General features: G+C 44.5%; 1 protein-coding gene across 1 annotated transcript; it reads left to right on the forward strand.

The window, feature by feature from the left end:
- Positions 1-2,248: 2,248 nt before the first annotated feature.
- Positions 2,249-6,082, forward strand: GPR83 (G protein-coupled receptor 83). Its single transcript, XM_057399834.1, has 4 exons — positions 2,249-2,701; positions 3,400-3,525; positions 4,422-4,555; positions 5,341-6,082. The coding sequence occupies exons 1-4, from the start codon at positions 2,315-2,317 to the stop codon at positions 5,963-5,965; spliced, it is 1,272 nt and encodes a 423-aa protein (XP_057255817.1). The 5' UTR covers positions 2,249-2,314; the 3' UTR covers positions 5,966-6,082.
- Positions 6,083-12,820: the final 6,738 nt, after the last annotated feature.

A 12,820-nucleotide genomic window follows, 5' to 3' on the forward strand; every position in this document is an offset into this window, starting at 1 on the left:
AGATTCCCATTCTCTCCCCAGCAGCCTGGCTGAGGAGGTGAGGAGAACGTTGCCTGCTCTCCTGGAACACACCTGGTCTTCAAAGGCAGCGGTGGCTTTGGCTGCATATGCCAGGGTATCTTGCTAGAAACGAAGAATCAGACTGGGGGAGTAAATACACAGAACTAATGGGTTTTGCCAGTATATGCATTACAGTACAGGGGGCAGGATCTGATTAGATGTGGAAGAGTAACAAGTAGAATTTGAATGTCAGAGGATGGAATACCCTTATGCACTGGTCAGGAGCCCTGAAAAGGAAGAGGCCTGGGAGCTGCTGGAGCAGCCCAGTGGGAAGAGACAGGTGCCTCTGCCTACTCTCTTCTCATCCCAAACCTGCACCAGAACACTGCCCTATCCCACTTCCTCCCATTTTTCCCAACTTTTATGTTACAGTGTGAGACTGTTTTTCCTGGCAGCATCAAATCAGGGGCACCTCACTGGTCAGCTGCTTCCAGGCTGGACACAGATTTCTTCTCTCTGAAAGGTCACAGTTGACTGCTACCTTAGCAGTTCCAGCAGGTTCTCTGGAAAGCTCCTTCCAAGATGGACCAAATCCAAAAGAGCTTAAATTGGACAATTTTGTGGAAGACATGGATGCTGATAGCAGTTTGCAGAGGAGCGCTGTGGGCCGGCTGTACTGAGGAGAAAGTAGCCTGAGTGGGTCACTGGGGGAGTCACAAGCATCTTCTGGAAGTGTTATTTTCACCAGTGAGTGACCAGCTTTTAATACAAGCTTTTCAGGTAATGGTCTTTTAATTGATAGTTAAATAAAGCCTCCTATGTAAAAGCCTGCCCTGGCTGGGGTTAGTTGACACCACACAAGCAGATCTGTCCCCAGCAGGTGGGCAGCACCTTACACATGTAGGCATGAAGAAACATGTCTTTCTGTGCTGTATGGGATTTGGTCTGATGCTGATTTTAGGTTTACTACTGTGTTTTGGGGGGAAGGCACAGGGAATAACACACCTCACTCCTAAGCAAGAAGTAACAGTATGTTTACTGATGTAAACCAGTGATTTAACAAAGTCTGTTAGTGAATGGGACAGTGGGTTAACAAGACTGGGTGACAAGATGCACTTGAGCATTTACTGCATAGAGGACAGGGTCAAACAAAATTATCAGTCATGAGGTTCAGAAAGGACTCTCTTGTACTCTGAACTCAGAGAGGAGTCTAGGTGCAGCTGGATCCCGACTTAGTCCCAGATGGGGTCAGTGTTTTATGTCTAAAGGATTATATGTGCACAATCAATCCTTTACATCACTTAGCTAAGAATCCAAAGTTTAGCAAGTTAACCACTTACCAGTTAGCCCTTGGTTATTGTGTTGTTATCTGTCTCCCCCCAATCCATGTTGACCTAGATGAAGATGTCATCACCAGATGCAACATTAGGACCATGACTGGTTGCCACTTGAGCAGGGTTATGGGAAGTGAAGGTGTGGTTGGGGATAGCACACTGTCACAGCATGCTGCCCTCTCCTCAATGCTTGTCCAGTATACAGCCTGTTTCTTTCGATACTGAATTCACTGGGCTGGGACATCCCATCTTCTATCCCACATTATCACTTTGTAACTACCTGTGTATTTCTATAAACACTAGAAAGCAGAGTTTCACATCAAACTTATTCCCTTAGCCAAGAGGAAATCTCTTCAAAGGGGAAGTCTAAGTATTTCTCCATCTCTGAGGTGAAAAAGATCTTTGGAAAAATGAGTAAAGTAAGCTGGCTTGTTACTCACAGTTTATCTGTTGCCCCTTATTCTATGCTAGTTAGTGAGTGTCATGCTGTGAAATAAGCTGCAGCCTGCCTTCCAGACCTTTAAAACTGAACTTAAATTGGAATTGTGTCCTGGAAGACAGCAGAGCTGCCGCACGCACTGCTGGTTTATAAGCAGGACGGGATTTGCGTGAGCCTGGCTGCCGGGAGAGAAAAAGGATGCTGACAGTTGATTTGCCTTTCTCTCTGATGTGCTTATCTTGGGGTAGCGCTTGGGGGAGTGTGACTGCATGGAAAAGCAGCGCGTCAGAGCGCAAATAATGTCATGCAGCCCAATGGCTGCACAAGATCCCGGCGCGGAGCTCGCCTCGGGCTATAAAGCTGGCTGAAGGAGCAAAAGTAGCAGCAAGCTGAGCGGGAGAGAATCCAGAACATCCTGCTCCTGATGCTGAGCGCGCCTGGGCTGAGCGAGGGGAGGACAGCTCTGCTGGCACACCGGCGAGCTCTGCTGTCTTGCAAGTGAGCTATCTCCAATTCTGAGGAGCAGAGCTGCGTTTCAGAGATGTTGTCCTGTTTCATCTGGCTCTGCCTCCCCCACCTGGTTAACAGCTTTGTAACCCCAGGAAAGTTGTCCCCCAATGGGAGCCTGGAGAGGACTTTCGTGATCCAGAACATCTCGGGTTTCTTTTCCTGGGATAACGACAGCCTGGCTGAGTGGCAGAGCTTTGTGGGCAGGAGCCGGTATGGAGCGGAGTCGCAGAGCATCACTGTGAAAGCCCTGCTCGTCGCAGCGTACTCTGTCATCATTGTCTTCTCCCTCTTCGGCAATGTCCTGGTCTGTCACGTTGTCATCAAGACCAAGCGCATGCGCTCCGCCACCAGCTTGTTCATTGTGAACCTGGCTGTAGCTGATATCATGATCACGCTCCTCAACACACCTTTTACACTGGTAAGACTGGGGCAGAGATGCCATAAAGACATCACAGGTACTTGGTGGCCTTTTCTTCTTTATGCTACTGTAGGCAGTGCTGTTCTGTCCAGTTCGAATTAAAGTGATTGGAGTTATGCTTGGAAAACTCCATCAGTCTTTTTCTTCTCTTAATTCCTGTTATCTAGTTGAAGTTCTGAGATTATCCATTTGTTAAAAGTGGCCCCGCTAGTACCTGAACAGTAATAACGTCACAGTGATTACTGAGTACTTTATAGTATCTGGTCTTATTTCCCCTTCCCTTTTCTGAAGTATTTCCAAGGTAATACTATGAACCTCTTGATGAAAAATAAAAGATTAGTTCTACAAGCTGTGTTGAAAAGCTTTGCTTTGAAGTAAGGTAAAATGTATAGGTCAGCCCTATTCTGTAAGCAGAAAGGAGGAAATGTATTGATTCAATAGGCTGCACTGTGGATAAAACAGAACAAACATCTTTAGTACTGTGCTGCAGTATTGTCCTGGAGGATACTGCTGGGCCACTGAGCAGCACTGAACTCTTCAGGTTTCAGAAGCCAGAAAATGATATGATTATATAAAGAACCTGCAGTTTTACAAAATACATTTTCCATAGCACAAAGAATGATGTGCAAGGGGTGTCTCAGAGGTGCATGTGGAGGTGTGTGTGTGGGTGCACAAAGCTAATGGTGTTCTGGTTTTAGGCTCGTTTTGTGAACAGTACCTGGATATTCGGAAAAGGGATGTGCCATGTCAGTAGGTTTGCACAGTACTGCTCTCTCCATGTCTCTGCATTGACCCTCACAGCCATTGCCGTGGACAGGCACCAGGTGAGAGCTCTCTGAAGCAGACAGATGGAAAGCTTGGGAAAACATATTTAAAATGAGAAAGGATTCCCATGGCCTTTCCTTCTCAGCTCCCAGATTAATCTAAGATGCCTGAGGAGCTCACAGGGTGGGGAAGCAGTTCTTGCTGTCAGATAGAACAGTTTCAAGCCTGCAGCAAGGTGGAAGACGGGAGTTGTCCATCACCTTGCAATTACTTCCAGCTAGGGAATGGGAGCTTTTCTGCAGTAGATAATCCAATAGGTCTCAAATGAGAAGAAAGTCCAAGAGCCTGACAGGAATTCATGTGGGCAGCTCTCTTCTGGGGTGGTTTGTCCAGCACCATGGATGCAGGGACATCCGAGACAGCTTCCACAGTTCTGCCTCCCTTTAAGATACCCTAAACACCAGAGAGATGACTGTTGCACACTGGTCTTTGTCACAAGCAGAGCTGTGGCTTGCTCTTGATAATGGGCTCAGAACTGGGGTGAGTCAGGCATTATTGGTTTGCAAGCACTCAACAACCACACAAAAAGTTGACATTTGACATTTTCTATTACAAAGCTTCTCGTTTCCAGGAAATGCACTGGCTCTCAGAAGCATCCACAGGCAGGTCTGCTTAAAACGTGTGTTGAGACTCCCTGGTACCCAGTTTTTCCCACCTAGGCACAAATACTGAAAAGTGAGGGCAGGACTGGGATGTGACTTTATTCATTTCCATGGAGAAAAGTTTGGGCTTTCATGTAGAGCTTGTAATCAATGGGAGCTGGGTGAAGACTGTACTGCTGGCATGCTACATTTCCACACGAAGTAATAGATTTAAGGCCAGAAGATCATATGAGAAATTGATGTCATTATTTCCTGAAATATCATAAGACTGAATACTGGTTTATTTTGCACAGGTTATAATGCATCCATTGAAACCTCGCATATCTACTGCAAAAGGTGTTATTTACATCTCTGTAATCTGGATCATGGCAACCTGTTTTTCTCTACCACATGCTATCTACCAAAAACTCTTCACCTTTGAGTACAGGTAAGGATGTGCTTTGCTTTCTTCCACAGTCTCCCAAGAGGCGAAACTCTCAGTGGTTGTACTTTGGCATCTTCCACTGAAAGCCCTGAGCTTATGCTGAGGTCAGCCAAATATCTAGTCTGTAATTTTCATCAGATGCCTTTGCAATGGCTTATGTCCTGTCTTTGTTTCTATTTTTAATCATATTATCTTTATTCTTTCACACTAATCACATGAAATAGGCAAGGAAGTTAGAGGATCTGGCCTGCACCCTTTATCTCTGTACACTGATGTTTTACACAATGTACCAATCTGACCAGAAATGAGGAAAAAAATAAATGCTGACAGCTTTTAATCTGCTCATCAGCCCTGGGAAAGTGCAAAAAACCTGCCTCAGCTCCCTGCTCCATAAAATGCTGTCATGAACACTGGTATTTGGAAAAGGCTTTAATGAGGATGAGGTCTTTTAATAAGTGCAGAGACTGATTTTCTGTTTGCCAAAGGACAGAAAATAAAAACCTGCTTCTGTGCAGCTGGAAATCTTGTAATTGATGGAATTCATAAAATAATTATAAGGTCATGAATGCCCATGGGAAATTATCACCTTGTTGCTCACAGGCTACTCCATGGCTCAAATCCTGGACAGCAGAGCTTGGTTTATCTGTGACACGTGGGTAAACAAAGGGTCTGCCTCCAGGCTTTATGGCAGGAGCCTTCTCCTACCTTCCTCCTTGTTTCTGATGTACTCTTCTCACAGTTGTCAGGCAGTATGTGCTCTCACCCCTGTCTGGTGTCTCCACTTGCAGTGAGGAGGTTACCCGGTGTCTGTGCCTGCCAGATTTTCCTGAGCCTGCTGACCTCTTTTGGAAGTACCTCGACTTAACAACCTTCATTCTGCTCTACGTCCTGCCCCTTCTGATCATCTCTGCTGCCTACGTGACAGTGGCTAAGAAGCTCTGGCTGCGCAATGTCATTGGTGATGTCACCACTGAGCAGTACTTTGCCCTTCGCAAGAAGAATAAGAAGACCATAAAGATGCTGATGCTTGTTGTCATCCTCTTCGCAGTCTGCTGGTTCCCCTTGAATTGCTACGTCCTCCTCCTCTCCAGCCAGACCATACACACTAACAACGCCCTGTACTTTGCCTTTCACTGGTTCGCAATGAGCAGCACCTGCTACAACCCTTTCATCTACTGCTGGCTCAATGACAGCTTCCGATCAGAACTCAAAGCTTTGCTCAGCATGTGCAGAAAGCCTCCCAGGCCCGCAGAACAGAGGCTTCCCTCCACAGCCCCATCCTACCGACTGGCTTGGCCAGAAAACAGCAACTTCAAGAGGTTGCAGGCCTCCCGTGTCATTTCGTCAGCTTCCAACATCCAGTCAGGAAAGACAGACATCTCTGCAGTTGAGCCGATTGTAGCTGTGAGTTAAACAGTGAGCCTGCACGGCACATAGATATAGCTAGAGCTGAAATGGTGGGAAGATGTGAAGCCCTGGCCTACTTAGGGAGTGTGCAACCACAGGTGATAAAACTACAGAGGAGGTTCTGGTAGTGCAGGCTGATGATCATGGTGTGAAACCCCTAAAGGAGAGAAAGCAAACTCTTCCCAGGAAGGAACTCTCTTTGTCAAGTTGACTTTGGGTTGGCTTGCAGGATGGGATTCTCTGCATGTATGTCACTGTTATCTGTGTGACTGCGCCTTTTTACCACTGGGGCTGTGTGTGTGTTCTCCTGGTACTTAAACACTAAAGCAACAGTCTATTCACATCAGTCCTTTCTCCTTCTTTTCTGTCTCTTCATAGAAACATGGAAGTGGTCAAGATGTAGACTTTTATGTTGGTGGCTTAGATCCATGCAACTGGCGTCGTGGTTTAACCAGGACAGCTGGATAGGAAGGCATCCCTTCTGAACTGGGGTCTGGAAAGTCATGATCTGCTCAGAATGAATGAACAGATGTATTTCATAAATCCATGGTTTTGTGAAGATACCCTCAGAGAAGTGGAGAGTAAGGTAGACATTGCTAAATAGAGAACTTTCTTAATACACAGGAGCTTTTTTCTAAGGTAAAGTTGAAGAAAACTGGATGCCTGTTCTTTGCATAATTAGATAGCAAACACCAACCTGTTAGCTCAGCATCTGCCACCAGTGCTATATCACATAGAATTCAGAGAGCTTTTTCTCATATAGAGAACTAAGCCCCAAAAAGCCACTTTGGAGAATGCTGGACATCCCATCCACAGTTAGACAACATGTAGTTAAACACTAAGTTTGGACTATGATCAATGCACCTTTACATTATTGTCAAATGGCAGCTAAAGGATCCCACATTTTGGCTTTTAAATTTGCCTTTGAATGTTGTTCTTTTATCATGTAAATACCCAGATATCTCTCAGATCAGTCATTTGGGATATTTCATCCCAGATAAGATGCTCATTCTGTGGAATTAGTTCATAAATGAACTGCTTTGGGAGAACAGATATCTCTGATAGCAAGTAATAAAAGTGGAACATTTCTCTGTAAGATATCCTCTGGTGATTGCACAATTTTGGTGCATTTAAAGACGAATGAGATGTGTCCTTCTTGAGGTGGCAAAGAAAATTCATGTGACTGCAGCCGTCTGGAGTAGTTTGCAGAACTTAATGTTCTTAGCAGGAAAAGATTTTGAATAACAAAACAACACAAAAAAAGGGCATTTCAAAAGCTGTACCTTTTATGGCACAGGAGAGCAATAACTCTCCTTGTGCTTTGGAAATTAGCTTGAATGCCACACCAGTGTGCCTCGTTCCATATTCAACTTGGAGCAGCCAGCTGTGAAGCGAGAAAAATGTTCCTTTTATAAATGGAAAAGAGGAAAAAGAAAACCAGTTTTTCCCAATGTCTTAGTATAAACTTAGAAATAATTCTATGCCTTGTGCAGGTCTTTCACAGCTGAGTAAAAAGACTGAAATGACTACCTCGCCATGTAGCTCGCCTGCTCTTTCACAAGGTGTTAACAGTGTCTCACTTTGAATCCAGTGCTGGTTTACTACCCTTTATCAAGGCTTCATAAGTCGCAGTATTTGTATCACTGATATGCAGATACTGCTTTGACCCCCTAAGGAAAGTCCCACTTCCTCCTATAACCTTTGCAACACATCACCCCTGAAGTGGTCGGGCAGTTGGACAGATGTAGATCCCTTCCAACTGAAGTGTCCTAGTCTAGTCTATTCTACTAGAGATCTCAAACATGCAGAGCCTCTGCACTGTGCCCTTGTCCAGTGAGAGCAGATCTCAACTCTCTACCAACAAATAAACCTTCAGGAATGCTGAATACCTAAAAATCTAATACTGTGCACTTAAAAGAGGGAAGTGGTGATGGGATGGTTTGAGAGCCACAGTAACCTGGGACATATTCTGAACCCATTCAGATTAAATCAGACCCATTCCCTGATTTCAGTTGCACAAGATCTGACCTATATGTTCTGTATGAGAAGATACATAAGATAACACGCCAAAGCATATGAGAGAACCAGGAACCTCAGCCTATTTTTGCTCTACAAGAGAGAGGGGTCTGGTAGTCTTGGAAAACCCTCTGCATGAGAGTTTGGGAAGCTAGCCCTTCTCTCCCAAGGTCTGTTCAGTGGACATTATTCCTTCATTTTTCCCTTTGCATCTTCCTTCGTTGTAATCACACAGTTCCAATTTAAATTCGGAGTCCCTCATAACCCTTTGTAGTCATCCTTATCTCTTTTTAATTATTTAAATATTAAAACATTGTTTAAACACTGAAACATTTCCTGAGGAGAGGAAAAACGAGTGTGTGCACATATGAGTAAGGGATAAAGCCACAAACTGGATGCTACATTTGCTTTCCTCAGTCAAAAGAAAAACACTTTGGATTTACATGTGGTTTCTAGCAGCAAGTGTTCACCCACTGGTAGCAAAGAGGAGGGAGAAGGGGGGTGAGGAAGAAGCTGAGAGGGGAGGAAGCATGTGGTGACAGCAGGAGGAAGAAGAGACTCAGAGAGAAGACACAAAGGGAGGGGATAGCATGAGGAAAGGAGGTACAGGAAGCCAATGCCATCTTCTTCCCACCTTAATTTCATCACAAGTTGTGCAAATGTTGAACTAAACCATTTTGAAGGCTACACATTTGGTGTTTTGTATTCATTAATAAATCCTTTACTGAGATTTCTGGAGTGATTTTACTCAGCTTAAGCTAGTAATGAACAGAAGAGCTTCCCTGTCTAAGGCAAAAGGAGAAGAGAGATCAAGAGACCCTTCCCAAAAGCATCTTTGGTTCACTCAGTGAAACAAATGGTCCTCATTATGGTTGCATTTACCTATAGAGTCATGTGGCTTCAGGAATTAAAAACTTTGTCTACTCAAGTTTTGGGGTTTTATCTAGAGGTCTCCCTTTCGGGACATGCAATGTTTCAAATCTTCATCTCTCATGGCTTCTGCCAGGCCAGAACTGCTGTGGCTTTGTCCTGTCAGCATCACCTGCCAGCTGGGCCACTCTCCTCAGGAAACTAAAGCAAGGCATCTTCAAAGTATGATTCAAAGTGGGAAAAAAATTCCTTTTCATTTCGAATTCATCTTTTTCTGTTTAATGCTTTACCTTTTTCTGTTGTGTCCTTTTTTTTCTTCTTTTCCTGTGTATCTGTAGCTTAGAAGACTCAAGAACAAATACTTCAGTTGTGATTATTCTGCTTGCCGTCTGCTGACAGCTCAGTTGTGTTAGATGTTCAAAGTTTCTTTCTTGCCCATAAATCATTGATTTCAGAGCATTTTCAGAGCTTTGTCTGAATGGTGTCTTTGATTTGCGATACTCATCATCAGACACAGGTGGGAGCTTGCACTCTGCAATCCCTCAGGCACAAGACATCAGGCACTGAAGGGCCTAAAACTTTGGGAGCAAACAGTTTCACTGTTGGAGCAGGACGTGTTGCCACGACAGCTCATGCATCAGCCATCATCCCACCATTCTGGAAAATCACTGTGACGGGTGCAGGTACTGGGAGTTCCATCTGAGGGAGCTTTTGGTGTGACAGAGGTTGCAGGTTGATGATCAGTTGGAGCTGATGGACAGACTGACAGCAGAGGTGAGCCTTACGAGAGGTGATGCTCTGTCTACCCAACGCTTTAACACAGATTTGCAAACCAGAGCCATTTGGACTGGGCTGTATATTACATTAGTGAATGTTTTTTTCCCTTTCAGTGAATGTTTTCAAGGACATACATATATTACAGGTAAGATGTTTCTGAAGCTAAAGGCAATATCCTAAGATTCTCCATCTTTGGGCACAGTTACCATCCTTAAAACAGCTACGTATGTAGAACCTTGCTGTAACTCTAATGCCCCCAAAGCCTCAAATGCCTGATCAAATGCTCCAGGTGAGTCTGAGCAGGGGTCCTGCAGTTACAGCTCTGGATCCTGCACCCCTGCACTGGGTGGAAAGCCTTCCTCTTGCAGGCTCTCCCTGATCCTAGGCACAGAGGGGGTGTAAGAAGTGCTGAAGCCTGTAATTTAGTTATAGAGAACAGGGGAGATGGACCTGGTACAAAGAAAAGAAGAGGCAGGTTGGACAGTGAGCCTTAACAGCCTGTCCAGGGTCGAACTCGTGGCCAGTGCCCAGCAGAGATACAAGTTTTAGAGACAACAGGACAGAAGCGTGCAGGAGAAGGATACAGTTAAAGCACTAGAAAGAGCATCCTTGAAAACTGTATGAAATACAGTGTGCTCCGTAGTACGTGCCATGGCACAGGGCAATGTCTGATGAGTGTTTCCTAATTAGCTATTTTTCATGTTCTGCAGATGTGATTTGGGATTCTGAAGAACCATTTTGCATTCGCTGCAATCAGTGAGGGGTGTGCTCTGAGCACACACTGAGCAGTATGACACAAATACACATCCTGGGCAGTTTAAACTGGGCATACAGTGCCATGGGTATGTCTATACTATACCACAGCTCTGTTTCAGACCAGGGAGTCCTTTTAGAATGTGAATACAGGCAATGGAGCATAAACTGCAATGAGAGGCCACCTCTGAGAGTGTGAAGGGATGGTCTGAGTGATGATAAAATGAGACACATGTGCCCAGTGGAGATCATCTTCTTTCATTTTCCCTTATGTGTGTGTTTGCCTAATGCAGCTGGGCTTTTTGCTACCTTTGGAGTTCTGGTCTTGTGCAGTGCTTTGGAACAGTCAATTTAGTAGCTAGCCTTAGAAGCACAGATCTCCAAGAAGAAGCCTGGGGAGGCCTTTGGTGTGAGAAGGGGCTGGTTGCTCTGGAGCATGGTAAGGATCATGCTGTTGGGAGGATTTTATTTCCCATCTGGGAATATAGTGAATATAAATCTGAGGTATTATGAAAGGGGTTATTTTGTTTTATCTGACTCTCCCCACTCCCAACCTCATACCCACATCCTCAGAAGCACCAAGACCCATGTGTGTGTGTCCAGCTAGGCTAACTCCTGTGCGACAAGGAGCCCAAAGGATGCAGGCTACTGACTCCTCTTTATGCCTCTTGGGCTCCTTTTTGTTGGCAACAATGAACTAGATTTTGGATGGGTGTTACATATGTTATATGTTAGAGTCAACAGTTACTGTTGTATTTTCCCTCAAAATCTTGCCTGCTTCTGCTTCCATAAATCTCAGCCAAGGCCTGCTGGGGTTTTTTACCTCTCATTTTCAGTGTCTTTATAGATACAGACTGTCCTCCTGTTGGGATGAAGAAATAGCAATGGTGCAGATGATGTTCTGTGACCTTGCGGCCATCCTCCTGTCATCACACCACGGGTCTGCTTACAGCTTTACCCTGGGGTTGTGCATTCCCCAGGTTCACCAGTTTGACTGCTACCGGTCACATCCTTGTTATGAGTGCAGGGCATTCCTTTAAACCTGTCTCAGTTGTTTCCTCTGGAGGATTCACACACGTGCCCCAGCAGCAGAACACAGCACAGCAATGTCTACTGGATAGCAAAGAGTGTGCAGGTACTGAGCTGCTTGCAAGGATGGAATACAAAGCCTGAGCTCAGGAGCTTGGTGTAACAATGAATTGCACTTAGAAATACATCATCTGGCATACGAATAAGAGAACTCAAGTAAGGTCACATAGCTGAAGTTACTACTGGCATCTCCAAAACCTTGAGTGTTTGGCTCTGCAGCTTTCATGATTTGAAGAGTACTGGTTTTTCTATTCAAAAAGTGAAAATATCTGTGTTGACAATACTGGTTCCTTATTTTTCTGTTCTCTTGGAAAATATTGTAACAGGTCCATGAAAATAAACATCCAAGTTCTAGAAAATAATGAACATTTGGTGTTTCTAACAATGGTCCTAATGGCTTATTTATTTTCTCCATGTAGAATTAAGCATACCTTGAAGGGAACAAAGACTATGACAGGTTGTAGTCAGCAGCTTGTGTCATTCTGAATAGCATGCAGGGGAGAACAAATCCTTGAAGCCTTTCTTGCACTTGTGAATGTCAGATGAGGTTTTCAACTTCCATCTCTCATTCACTCACTCCAGGCTCTTGCCCCTAGGCCTGTGGTCCATGGCATCACTACTGGCATTGTGACACTTCCTAGACCAGTGCTGTGAAGATAAAATGTAGTCTTAGCCCAGGGCTTTGCAGCTTTGCAAGTAAAGCCTTTTCTAAGCATTTAAGTTCAATCATCACTTTTGCAAATGAACTAGTTGAGCTTCAAGGTCCATTCCAACTCAGACTGTTCCACAATACTGTGATTCTGCTTTCTGCACTCATTTTCCTGAAAAAATGATGCTGAAAACAGAGCATTTTAGGTAATTCCTACCCACCTCAAGTGGAACAGGAGGGCCATCTCCTGTGCCTTACACCTGGTATTCCTCCTGTGGTAGTCCAGAGAGATGGGAGGATTTAGATAGGGGAGTTGGGAGGTTTTATTGCTGAAGTTTCACAGATGATAACTTGTTGAGTTTAAATCTCCTCCTAATGCCCAGCTGACTATTCACCATTTAGTTTCTCCCTCCTAAGTGTAGATGTTATTTTACATTTGTTTTAATCTAATTTCACTTATTTGAGTTCAGGCCATCTCTCAAATGACTTGTGCTCCATAGGCCGTCAGTTCAGTAGTGAGCAGAGGCAAGCCTGCGGGGCCCCACTCACAGTGTCTTGCCAATTAAACCCTTCCATTCAAACCTTCTCCAGACTCTTCATCATAGTATTTAGCATGCAATAGTTAACTATTAGTTAATGATGTTAATAGTTAACATCATAGTATTTAACTAGCAATAGCCACATGGGAAACAGGCCAGTTCTGTGCC

Source organism: Pezoporus wallicus, unplaced genomic scaffold, assembly GCF_028554395.1.
Source record: "Pezoporus wallicus isolate ANWC-B61680 ecotype Strahan unplaced genomic scaffold, APGP_CSIRO_Pwel_v1 scaffold_6446, whole genome shotgun sequence".
NCBI classification, from domain to species: Eukaryota; Metazoa; Chordata; class Aves; order Psittaciformes; family Psittacidae; genus Pezoporus; species Pezoporus wallicus.